At 40.9% G+C, this 13,424-nt stretch overlaps 1 protein-coding gene across 3 annotated transcripts in view; it reads right to left on the minus strand.

The window, feature by feature from the left end:
- Positions 1-13,424, minus strand: part of nr5a2 (nuclear receptor subfamily 5, group A, member 2) — an 85,978-nt gene that overhangs the window by 28,927 nt on the left and 43,627 nt on the right. For all 3 annotated transcript variants that reach the window (XM_036141075.1, XM_036141076.1, XM_036141077.1), the window contains exons 5-6: positions 9,510-9,629; positions 2,323-2,470 (exon numbers count right to left, since the gene is read on the minus strand). In XM_036141075.1, the coding sequence (XP_035996968.1) occupies positions 2,323-2,470; positions 9,510-9,629 (268 nt within the window). The remainder of the gene's footprint in view (positions 1-2,322; positions 2,471-9,509; positions 9,630-13,424) is intronic.

Genomic DNA, 13,424 nt, shown 5'->3' on the forward strand with positions numbered 1-13,424 from the left:
GAAGGAAAATATTAGTCATATGTATAGCAACATCAGATGGAGTACTTGGGTGACTGAATATGGCCAAACGTCATTGGATTCTGTAAAGTAGCATTTGAAAAATGTCTTTGTCTAACCATATTTTATTCATACTATATGTTTTTGTGTAGCCAGAGACAAGACATTTTCCTATAACGTTTGACCTCTGCAGTAAGAGAGGTTTGGGATACAGATGCACACCTACAGGCGCACACACACGAACATCCCAGCACCCTCTTCTTTGTCCCTTAACTTATTAAGGTACTTAGCCTTCTCCAAATCCCATGTTCCGTTCATCTTCCTAATCTAAAATCCCTCCCACCTATCTATCCTAGAATACATTTGACGAGTTCCTCATATCAATTCCCATTCCCTTTGTTTTCCAATTCATTTTTCTCCTTTCTCCTCCTTCTCAGACCTTTCTTCAAACATTTCCCCCTCCAGCTTCCACTCAACAGACTCCATCTCTGTCCAAAGAAGCTTGAAAACAATCAGATATTTTCCATTACAACCACGTCATATTTTCCATGTTACACTCGGACATTCCCTATACCCCCCCCCCCCCCCCCCCACACCCACACTGATTTATCCAAAATTGTGCTCGTTAATACATCTAGTACCGATTCATGGCTTCTAAGTGCTTATCGATGCTTACCAAAACTCTTCACCTCTACAGAGCTTACAGTCAAATTCCCCAAAAAGCACAGCATCAATAATAATTTTCCGTGTGCGGTTAATATTGACCTCCTGTCTCAAAAGTATTTTGAAAATGACAAAGTTAAAGACAAAGCTCAAGTACGGGGAACGGGATTTGCTGTGTTGCCAATGACAGATTCCTGTCCATTAGATATGATCATGACTGTCTTATTTTACTCACATTTTGATAAAATAGAGAAAAATAAGTAGTTTCATTATATCGATGCAAAGAAATGTAAAACTGAAGTGTAAAAAATAATGTAAGGGTTTATTTGAAACAGAAAAACAACAAATAGTATTCCTGTTGCAGAAAAAGTAGTATAGCAATAACAACTCTAGGTATGCTACTGCCATATGTGGATTTTGATATTTAAACATAAAATAATAAACAAAAACTATGTAGAATCACATCTAATCCATTTAGAGGTGTTTCAAAATTGCTTCTTATGCAGAATATTATTGGTATTCTCTTTACAGAATGACAGAACTTTAACTAGTTGATTTTAACTGGTTACTTAGTCGGGCTATCTGCTCTTGTAGATTAACCCTACAATCAGTTGTTTAATAGACAAGCTTTTTAAAGCTTTTGTTAACATTAGTTTTGAAAAAAACAAAACCGTTACCCTAAACAAGCTGCCACGACTAATACAAAAAAATACAAACAGTGACGTTACTTGTAGTTCACCATCTATAAAAGAGAAGGTAGACAGGCTCCAAAATGGAGAGATGCTTCTTTAGTGGGATGTACTTGTGTTTGACAGGGCTGCACAAAATTGCCACATTTTGGGTCCCCACCAGGTTTTTAGATGATATCACATGAAAAACCGCATGTTGACGGGTCTCAATGAGAACGCTGTAAGATCCATGCAGGAACCTGTTAAAAGTCACTTGTCCACCTTAGTACTGAACAAAGTCGACAAATCAGTATGAAACTCCGCTGTCTTTCTCATCCTCATAATTTAAGCCATCTACTGTTTGCCATTACACCCTTCTGTGACATCTGGTGAGACAGCATCTCCCTTTTTAAAAAAAAAACATCATATCGTAGTGAAATCATGCCGTGGAGATTATCTGGTGTCTGTTTTTAAAAATAGCAGTATTAAAGAGGAAATGTACTTCTGGTGGTCAAATGTTACATTTTACTTTCTCCAAAAGTGGTCTACGGGTTCCTCCCAATCCGAAAACATGACTGTTAACTTCATTGGTTGCTCTAAATTCCCCTTAGGTATTAGTGTTTTTGTGGAGGGTTATTGGTCTCTGCGTTAGACCCTGTGGTAGACCGGCGACCTATCCAGGGGATACCCTGCCTCTTGCCCCGCCCCCCCACACCACCTGCGACCCTGCACAGAGAAGTGGGCGTAGAAAAGGGATGGCTGGATAACACTGACGGCTCAGACTCCTTTAAATGCCACGTCAGTCCGTGTGTTGTGTGACTTTTTCTCGGAATGAGGCAGCAGTTTAGGCTAGTTGTATTTCGGGCAGCCGACTGGTAGTTTGCAGCATCAGGTGGGAGAGAGGCGGCACAACACGCACAGTCAAAGAGTACTCGGTTTATTCCATCACCGATTCCCCAATCAACACAGACTGACACACTTTTCAGATACTCACCGAGGCTGAAAAGGACCAGGAACTTGAGGCAAACGAACTCCCTTTGGTCCAGCTGCAGGGAGCGGAGTTTGGCTACCAGCTCTTGGGCGTGGCTCAACAGATTGTTGAGTGTGGCGCCCGCCTGCGAAGCAATCACTGCATAGTCAACCTGGAAGAAGCAGGAGGGGGAGAGAGAGAGGAGATGCTTTTTTTACACAACATACAATGCCAACAGACACTGGTTTATTGAGAGTTATGACTATACTCAGCATCACTTATTAAAAGCAGAGACTGGAGGGATGTTTTATGGACGCAACAATTTTTTGCTGCTGAGTATTGTGGATATAGAAGCATCAGACGTCGCCCGGGAAAATCTTTCAGCTTTGATTGTGGAACATGACACAAACAAAGGTTTTCTATCTACATACAACATCAAATGCGTTCACTGAAAACGGGCATAAACAAACACTTTTCTTCAGGTGCACTGCAGATCTGCAGCCGCAGCACTTTTTTTTTTTTTTTTTCTGGGAGGCAGGTCCTTAGCTGCCACTCAGAGTAAGCAGCACCATATTAAATTTTTATATTTATTGACGATTCATTACCATAATTGACTGTGCAGGGGTTTCCAGGGGAAAGTAGATGTTGGCGTGTGCACTTCCTCAAGCTCAGAGAGGAAGAGCGTCCCTGTGAGCACGCATTTGCAATTAAAACCAGCCTCAGGGTCTGGAGTTTTTTTATTTATTGTGTAAATAAGATGATTCGTATCCTTTTTCCACACAAATCTTTTTTTTTTTTTTTTGTCTCGCTTGACGAGTCAAAGCAAAGCAAACACCGATGCGAGGAATTCATCTCCTTTGACTTCTTTGTGGTCTCACTTCACTATATTATTTGTCCCAACTCCTTTTGTCCCCCCCCCCCCCTCCCTCCCTCCCTTCTTACTACCTACGATGAATAAAGAGTTATGACTGCGGGGAGCAGACACTGCCTGCCCTCTGTTCGAGGTGTCAATCAATTTACATAAAATCAACTGTGCATGAAATAAGTTCATTGAAAGATTAGACTGTTGATGGAGGTGCTTTGGATTATTACCTCCTCGCCTTAAGTAAAAAGAGAAGGGGGAAAAAAAAGCTATAATGTCACTATAGCCGACTTAGCACTAACTCTGACTTCGGTGACCTGTGTATCAATCAAGCAATCAATCAATATTTCTTTATTGTGCCCAGTAGCTGAGAGATAGAAGCTGAATATTTGAGCAACATCTTAACTTATGGCGCTATGTTTAGGGAGGCCTAATGTCTGTTAAAAATTAAAAAAAGAACAAAAAGATTTTACCGACGGAAAATTTTTTCACTTTTTTGTAATTTTTTTGTCATTGGTATTTCATTTGGGCCCACGCTGAGGCTGCATGCTATCAACATATCGGGACTTGGAATAAAACCAGCTGCCAAGCTTTCGGGGCCTTGCTTAATATTTGCAGTTGTCGTCATCTGATCTTTGCACGGCATTTAGACGAGTTATACCCCACGTTTGATCCTCCTGACAGGATGAAGAACAGGCACTCATGGCCATTTCTCTCTGATGTTGGTGACAAGGCAACATATTGCAGTATGAAAACAGAGAAAATGCGAGAAGAGAAAGGAATTAGCAAGCAGGGAGGCAAGCGGAAAAAAAGATCAAGACAGACAGCGAATGACAGCTTGTAACTGCTAATTTGCTGCTTGAATAGGTTTCTTTTCAACTGTTCATGTGAATACAGCTTGTGAAAAGGAAAAGTGACGAGACGGTTGTTTCAAAGCAAACTGAGAGACACTGATTCCAACATCAGCACAAGCTTTATGACACTATTACGTGCCATCTGTGGTTATATACCTTTTAGCACGTGATTATAAAAATTAGATGGACTTATTGGAAATAAAGTTCTATTAACTGTAACCACAACTGTAATAACTTATGGGCAATAACTAATGTGCAATAATCTACTTAATACACTGTGCTATAACCTGTGCAATGATCCTGAAAGAGGAAACTTCTGCTGCTATCACCACGTGAATATATGTCAATACATATGTCAATACATATATATATTAGGGCTGTCAAAATTAACGCGTTAACGCGAGATGATTAATTTCCGGAATTAACGCAATATTTTTTTTAACGCATTAACGCAGCTCCGCCCTTTTTTACCCACAATTCAATTGTCCGACATGAGCGAGATGGAGAAATCAGAAGAACCCGTTGGACCGCTGGATGGACAATTCGAGTATAAAACAAACAAAGACGGAACAATAAATAAACATGTTGTGGTTTGCTCACACTGCAAGAAGGACTTTTCGTTTCACCGAAGCACCTCGAGCCTTAAATATCATCTTAACGCCAAGCATACATTTGTTGGGGCTTCAACTTCAGGTGTTACGCCTGGCATGCGTCAGACCACCCTCACCGAGCGCAGGGCATTAAGTAAGTCTACGTCTGAGAAGCTGAACGACAAAATTGCCAGATGGATAGCCAAGGACTGTAGACCGATTAATATTGTCGAGGACACTGGCCTCGCAGAAGTTTTGAAAGTGGCAACTTTAGACGCATTCTACAAGCCACCGTCGAGAGGCACAGTGATGACTAAAATCAACGAACTTTATGTTGCTAAAATGAAAACGAAGGAAGAGGATTTGGCTTCAGCGGAACATGTTGCTTTGACAGGAGACCACTGGACCTCCGTGAGTAACAATAATTATCTGGGTGTGACGGCGCATTACATCACTGAAACCTGGGAACTGAAGTCGTTTGCTTTAACCGTAATTAAATCAGAAGAGCGTCACTTCGCAGAGGCATGTGCTCAACAGTTTCAAACCGTGGCACACAAGTGGAAAATAGAAGGAAAAATCACAACAATAGGGACGGACAGTGCCCGTAATATGACAGCTGCGGCTAAACTGCTGCCATATGATCACATGCCCTGCATCGCTCACATGCTGCAGAGAAGCATCAACGTGAGCCTCTCCGATAGTGGATTTACAAATGTATTGGCCAAGTGTCGCAAAATTGTGGGTCACTTCAGACACAGCGCAGCCAACAGCATGGAGCTTAAAGCACAGCAAGCGGCCCTGGGACAGCAGCAGGAGCCACTGATCCAAGACGTGCCAACGCGGTGGAATTCCACGCTGGAAATGATCAAGCGCCTGAACCGCAATCATGCAGCAATTAAAGCAACCCTGGACCAACAACGCCATAAACTGGTTATGCTGACGCCACCAGAATGGGACAAACTGCAGAGACTGAGCACTCTTCTAGAGCCCTGCAGGTAAGGAATGCACATATAATGTGCAAATTGAAAATTAAATTGAACTGATCAAGCTCCTATTAAATGTTTAACTGATTTACCAGCATACCAACTGGTGTTCAAATATCTTATGTGTGTGTGTTTGTGTGTTATTTTACTGCAGGTATGTAACTGAGATTCTGGGTGGAGAGGCCTATATCTCCTGCTCAGTAGTACTGCCTGCCCTCCGCCACCTGCGTCAAGTGATGAAGGTCTCTGAAGAAGACCCTGCATATGTGGCGAGCTTTAAGACAAGCTTCATGGAAGACCTTGCCTCCCGCCAAGAAAATTCTAACAATGCATGGCTCAAGCTTGCAACGGCTCTGGATCCACGTTTTAAAGACTTGAAGAGTCTGCCCAAGAGTGAAAGGGAAGAGGTGTGGACCTCACTTGGAGGCATGCTTCATGAACATTCACCCAGAAGGTCTCTGCTGACTTCTCAAGATGGACCACCCAAGAAGAAAATTCACCTTCTACAGATGGGCTCAGATTCAGAGTCAGATGAAGAGGCGCAACCTGACAGAGACATACACAGGTACAGGGCAGAGCCAAGCATAAATATGGAGGACTGCCCCATGCAGTGGTGGGCTGCTCATTCAGGAGCACATGACAAGCTGGCGCGGCTTGCCCGCAAATATCTAGCAACTCCTGCATCCACAGTTCCTTGCGAACGACTCTTTTCAGTCGCTGGCCATATTGTTCAGAAGAAACGGTCTGCTTTACATTCAGAAAATGTTAACCAGTTAGTTTGCCTTAGCAACTGGCTAAAAGATGAATAAATAAAGGTAAAAGGACCTCATGTAATAGTTTAAAAGTGGAGTTGTTTGTTCAAAACGAAAAACGTTCCATTCACCCATCCTGTATGTGCTAAAAAAAAAAAGAGCAATGGCTAAGTTGCCAAAATTGTTGAATTAAATTCTTTTTTTGGATTTGTCATTAATAAAAACTAAATGTAATACCCCCTTCTTGCTTATCTTTCTGTTTTGAAAACAGTACACAGAAAATTTTTCAATAATATTTAGGCTTGTGATTAATCGAAATTAATTCAAGAAACCTTGTGATTAATTAGATTAAAATTTTTAATCGTTTGACAGCCCTAATATATATATATATATATATATATATATATATATATATATATATATATATATATATATATATATGTGTGTGTGTGTGTGTGTGTGTATATAACCTTGAATGTACACATGACATCATCTGCCTAATCCGATTTCTTTTGTATTTTTATTCTTATTTTTTTTTCTCATTTTCTTTTTGATCCACTGTATATAGGAGGGTACACTTAATATAACTGATGCCCCTTTTCCTACTTTTGGCACCTTCTCCTGACTACTGACTGACTATTGAGCTGATGTGACAAGTGAATTTCTCCAATGTGAGATCAATAAAGACTATCTTATCTTATCTTAATGGGCTCCTGGAAACCGAAGTCTAAAATCAAAGGTAGCTTTGTGTCTCTGTATTATTCTTTTAATTATTTATAAAGTACTACATTTGCTTAAATCTTGTGCTTACAGTGACTTCCAAGTCTAAAAGTTTCTGGGGATGACTTTTACTTAACGGTCATACCACATTTAAATGGTTTGATCCAAATTATTTCATTTTAGCTCTGGATGGTTTTCAACCAGGATTACCATGTATTCAGATCTATCCATCTCCCCGTTATCTTGGAATAGCTCTCCGTTTCCTTTCCCAAGCATCCCCGCGCCATTATGCTGCCACAAGCATTCTTCATTGTAGGGATGGTGTGTCCGTTTTCATGTACGCTCAAGGTAGTATGGCATTTTACATGTGGAACAAAACGTTCAGGTATTGTCATGGGACCAGAGCATCAGCTGACTGGTTTGTCAAGTTCATAGATTTGCAGCTGTGCCATACTTTTCTCACTTTTGACTTTTTTTGCTTACCTTTGATAAAGAAAACACCCCTGTGACTGTATTATGTGTTTATTTATTTTCCTGATGGTGTTTTTAACTGATGTTCTTTAACTAACCACCCGTATTTTTACCTAACTGCTAAATTAATTAGGACTCTAAATGACTGACAAGTGCACCCTTTTCATTAATCAGGGGATTTCTGAAAGCAATCGGTTGCCTCACATTTTCTTTTCGGGTAGCCGAGTGAAGGGGGCTGAATGAATAAGTTATTGAAAGTTAAAAATAAACAGGCACCTAGTTGAGCAACTATATGTTTATTATTAAAACCAGATAGGCAGAGCAGAAGACATTTTTTCCCCCAATTCTGCCCAATTTTGTCTGAATCCTTTGTTTTGAATCTTAACTTTCTGAGTCGCTCAAGAGCAATCCTTGAGATAATGAACGACTCTGTCAACTCCCTCTGACTTGTGTCTTAAAAACGACCACAGTTTCTGTCCTATAGCATTTCACAAACTAAACAAGGCAAATGTGCTGCCTGGGTTAAAACGAGCCTTCTTTGTGGTGTTGTGTTTGTGTAGCCTTTGCTTGAGGTGATGCCGCTACTGTGGTCTAAACATCCCCAGTATTATCGTTGTGCTGTCACCCCTGGCCAGGCAGAGAATAATAGGAGATAATGAACTGTTTCAGAGCCTCACACACACACACACACACACACACACACACACACACACACACACACACACACACACACACACACCGACGCACAGCCACATGCATACATTTACACACACTCCTCCACACCAGCTGTTCATTAACCAGAGTATGCAAACGAAAGCGCTGACCTGCGCCTCCCCTGACTATCAGCCCCTCCTCCTCCTTCTCCTCCTCCACAAACCGCCTTGTCCGCTTCGCCTCATCATCTCCTCTTCCATCCCCCGACAACTCCGCTCCCTCTGCCTCTTTTTTATTTATATCGTCCATCTCTTTCTTCTTGTTTTCTCAATTTTTGTCCATTTGAAATTTTCTTTGTTTTCATCATCCACAACCTTGCTTTTATTTTCTCATTTTCTTTCATTTTCGTCTTTTTTTTTTTTTAAGAAAAATCTCTTATTAACTTTAAAATGGCCCATAATTTCATCTCAAACTAGTGCCACAAACCCCTTGCTGCCATGCTACTTTTTTTTTAACCACAGGTAAGCATGTTTTCACCACTTCTGAAAAACAAACTGACCTTGTCTTCATGGACTTGGCTGCATGTAGAGCAAATACACTTGACTTTTTCCAATATTTATGCCACCATCTATTGTAAAACACTTTTGATGGAAGGCATTGTTTTTTTTTTTTTGGAGAACAAGACTATCTATAATTAATGATTCATCTTATTCAGAAGCATATTCACACTGTTTTTTTTTCACACATTGGTTTATGTTTCTTTTTTGAGTTTTACTCTTTTGGACTAGATTAGTGGGATAGCAGAATACCGAAGGACATTCCTTTGGGTCTGTGTATTTGTATGAGTTTTTTTTTTTTTTTTTTTTTTACTTATATTGTTTATTTATACATTTCCTTTTTTGAGTACAGGTATGAATTCAAATCAGCAGAGGGATCCTGAAGCATTGCTGACTTGAGCTCTGAGCATATTCCTCAAATATAGCAGGAAAACAAAAATAAGAAATTTAATCACATTTGTTTTAGATGCACCCACAGGTGGAATCTTAATGCATTGAGTGGAATGGATTCATCTAGGAAGATTAGATATTTTTCTTTTCCTTTCTTTCTTTTGGAGGGGGGGGGGGGTAATTTACAGTAAATAGAAAATTTGACTTTTATAGTTGATACAGAATCAACAAACATTCAAGGAATATATCCTCAGAGGTATATATCTTCAGTCCAAATACTGAATGTTTTTGGCTTTTTTTTGTCTTTCTGAGTTTCAAGGGAAAACAAAACAGTGGAGGTCACTCAAAGTTTCCAAAAGGAGAGTTTGGCTAACTTACGTGCTGGCCTGTGACCAACAGGATAGAGCCCTCCTTGGCATGTACCACCTGCCGGAAAACATGGTCCAGTATGAGGAGTTCACTCCAGCAGTTCTGCAGCAGCTTCATCTGGTCATCCACCTGGTTAAAGATACCCAAAAAACAAACAAAAAAAAACATCAAGTCATCTGTTTGTCTTTCCTGTCCCATACAGCTGAAAAAACAGTCTGTGTTTGTGCCCCATCAGCCTCATATCCATTATAAGAAACCTGTCATCAGCGTAGAATGTACGTCTGTCACTGTCCATCCTTGCTGGGTGGAAAGGGGCTTTTGTCTTTGCAAAAGTTTATGCAGACAGGTTTTCAATAGAGTACATGATGAGTTGTGTGTGTGTGTGTGCGTGTAAAAAACATTTAACGTAGGAACAATGGAACGGCGTTGTTGGTCCATCACGTTGACAATCATCAGGTAATGCAGGGAAATGAGACACACTTGTTGTTTAGCGTTACCTAATGACTTTCAACTTCATGAATATGTGTGTGCATGTGTGTACTTGTACTTGCAGTATTTTTTTTGCTCATTTTACTAGTAAAGTGAGGACTTTGATGTAAGCTGGGGATCTTTTTTCAGTCATCCCTTTTTTCTAGGCAAGGAGTTAGGTTTAGGACTAGGTCAATGAGGTTTAGGTATGTACTGGTAAAGGTTAGGTTTAGGGTAAGGGTCAGGGTAAGGCTATAGAAAGAGTTGAAAATGAGTGGAAGACAAGGCACTGTCCCCACCTTGTGTTTTAAACTTGGATGTGTGTGTGTGTGTGTGTGTGTGCAATGCTACAAGTGAAACCAAGCTACAGCACTGTGTCAGCCTTTAAAGCATGAAAGTATCACAGGACCCTGTATGCAGGGCGAGCTTACACACAGGTCAATTGCTATTGATCAGGTGTGTGTGTGTGTGTGCTTTCTTTTCTAGAACGTTACGCAAACCTCAAAAGTCCCCTGTACTTACTCTGAAGCTTTCTCATGTGAACCTTTCCACGGTGAGTCAAGTGCTTCGCTACGTGCTTGAATTAACAACGTTGCGGGTTTTGTCTGTTTGCCCATTGCCAGACGTTTCTGAGTTATTTTAACAGTGATAATGATTGAGAGGAGTCTCTTCCCGAATACCAGCCGCAGCCTGCCAGGAATCTGCCAGAGCGACTCGGGGGGCTAACACAGGTGAATTGGCGACTCGGGAACCAAAACAACCTCCTCCTTTGTAACAGAGAGTCTCTTCCCATGCTCAGCGGTGTTAATCATTACTGCACACAGCCAGACACGGGCAAAAAAAAAGGGGCCCATTTAGAGGACATGAATGAGGAAAATACATGGAAGGTTCATTCTTTCTCCCCCCCCACCCCCCTCTCCTCACTCTATCAGCAAACATTTTGTTCTTTGTTGAGTTATTGGGAATATCGTGGGCTGTGGGGAGATGTGAACCGCTGCTTTGACTCTGTGAGAACAGTCTGTGACAGTCGTTGTCCGTGTCGGCCGCTAGCAGGGTTAGGAATGTGGATCGATGTTGTAACTTTGTGACACGGGCAGCCGCGGTGTGGAGACACCTGCGAGGAATGTATTTTGAAGCAGTTAAGAAAGTGTACAATCGAATGACCTTAATCATTCATTTGATGCCTGCAGTCGTAGTAGACCTGGCAAAAACAAAAAAAAAAAAGATGTGAAACGCTTTAATACCTATTCCGACATGGCTGTCTCTGAACTTTGTCTCTTGTTGACTGGAACTGTTTTGACTACTGATTTGGAGTAAGTGTTAAACAAGGTGTATTTAGCTTTCAGGAAGACAAAGCAGTGAACTACGTATTCAGCTGCGGAATAGGTAAGCTTGAACTTAAGACCCTTAAAAACTGGATTTTACTCTGGCTCTGATGTGAGTGAATACTAATTTTAACATTGTATGTTATATGCTTATGTCAGCAGGTAAATAAATCATAAATGTACCATAGTTCACCAAGTTCCTTATAAGTTTCCATAGTAGAAAAATCTTGATTACATTAAGCGGCTAGACCTTTTTCTCATTTTGTCACATTACACACTCTGTACTATGGTACCACAACTATTGTTAACCCCCACATTTAGTTGGATTCTGTGATAGATATTTAAAAGAAATGAAAAAAACAACAACATGGAAAGTGTGCCGTGTCCTACTGAACCAGATTTGCTCTGATGATCCCAAATAGAATCTATTGAAAACAACTGCCTTCAGAAGAAATCAAACTACCAAACAGCTTCTACGTGTGTGTAACTGCATCTCGGTATGAACGCGGGTGTTATGTGAAGGCCCCACCGGTTTATTGGACAGCATTAGTGAAAATACAGCATCATAAAGACTGAGTAGCGCATCAGACAGGTCAGGGAGGAAGTTGTTAAATTTAAAAAGAATGTTTCCAACTCTGAACAGAGAGCTGTCTCAGACTACTGTTGATCTATTATCTCAAAAATGAGAACAGAATGGCTCAAAAGCAAATCTTACAACAGATGATGTTCCCTTTAACCATACAAGCTGGACAGGAAGAGCATTATTCAGAGCAGCAAACAAGAGGCCCGTGGTAACTTTGGAGGAGATACAGAGTTTCACATGTCAGATGGAAGAATCCATAAGATAAGATAAGACAACAACATTTCATGGTCTTTACAAACTTGTCCTGAAGAAAGCAATGGTTGAATGAAAACCTGGCCATAGATAATATGAGTAAGGATGGAGTTAAATATAAGGCAACCATAGAAGCAAACTGGTTGGAGGCTATAAAGGACATAAGAGGTTCACCTTCTTAAAGGTCAACAGCTCAATGCATTAGTATAGCACAATCCTAGTCCTGAATTCAAATTGATATTGTGTTCCAAGACTTAAAGAAAAAAAATCATGTTTGCTAATGCTCTTCATCCAAGCTGAGTGACCTTGAGCCTTCCTGTAAAAACGAAAAGGATGAATGTTCATGTGTTTGATCTGTAAAGCTGGCAGAAGCGACAGAACACAGACAGTTTGGATTGCATCAAAAGTGTCTTTAAAGCTTTAAATCAAGTGCATAACACACTCACCAGATTTCTATCTGCCCAAGACTTGGAAAACCTTGTATACTCTTCCTTTCACGTCACAATGGTTGATCTCATATAACATCCCAGCAAGACACACTGAAGTTTGAGGTTACAAGATATGAAATTTGAAAGTATTTGAGGCAAAAGGCCCTGCAAAGGAATAACAAAATATGTATACCATAACAAGCGCACCAGTGTTTAAAAATCTGTCATATTAAGGAGTGGTGTCAGCTCATGTAGTTCAATTCTTAATGTTCTTAATGCAAATCATCTACAGCGTAATGTAATGTAGATAAAAAAGTCTGGTAAAATGGTAGAAAGGCACCAGTCTCAAATGTCTAACAACTCTTATTCCTCTTTTATCTGTTCGGCAAAATAAAAAAAAGAAAGAAAACAGAACAAAGCTGCTGTGACCTTTTCCAACATTCCTGACAGTAGCGTGGACTCCTATTGTCACTCGTCTGCCTATACATCTTTTTTTTCCCCGCCCGACGCTTTTTGCGCCATCTGTGTCATGAGCTCAAGACCAAAGGAAAATTCAAATGCCTTCATTAAAACCATCAGAGGGCACGGAAAGCAGCGAAAGACCAAGCACTTCTCCTCGCCACTCCATCTAAGGATGCTGGAAGCAACCGTGACGTGCGTCTGTGGACGGACGGGTAAACATAAAGCCCAGGCTCTTCAAAGAAATCAGCCACGTGTCATTGGGCCTGGCAAGTGCCGGGGTCCTCTTCAAAGGACTGTCCTCCCCGTGCCTGCCTGGAAGCGCGCCTCTGACAAGAAGCCTGGGTCATCAAAGGGTGGCACGCTCAGAGGGGATGACGACGGGTGACAGCAGCCTAGATGAGGGCGG

This window comes from Fundulus heteroclitus, chromosome 9, assembly GCF_011125445.2.
Source record: "Fundulus heteroclitus isolate FHET01 chromosome 9, MU-UCD_Fhet_4.1, whole genome shotgun sequence".
Taxonomy (NCBI): Eukaryota; Metazoa; Chordata; class Actinopteri; order Cyprinodontiformes; family Fundulidae; genus Fundulus; species Fundulus heteroclitus.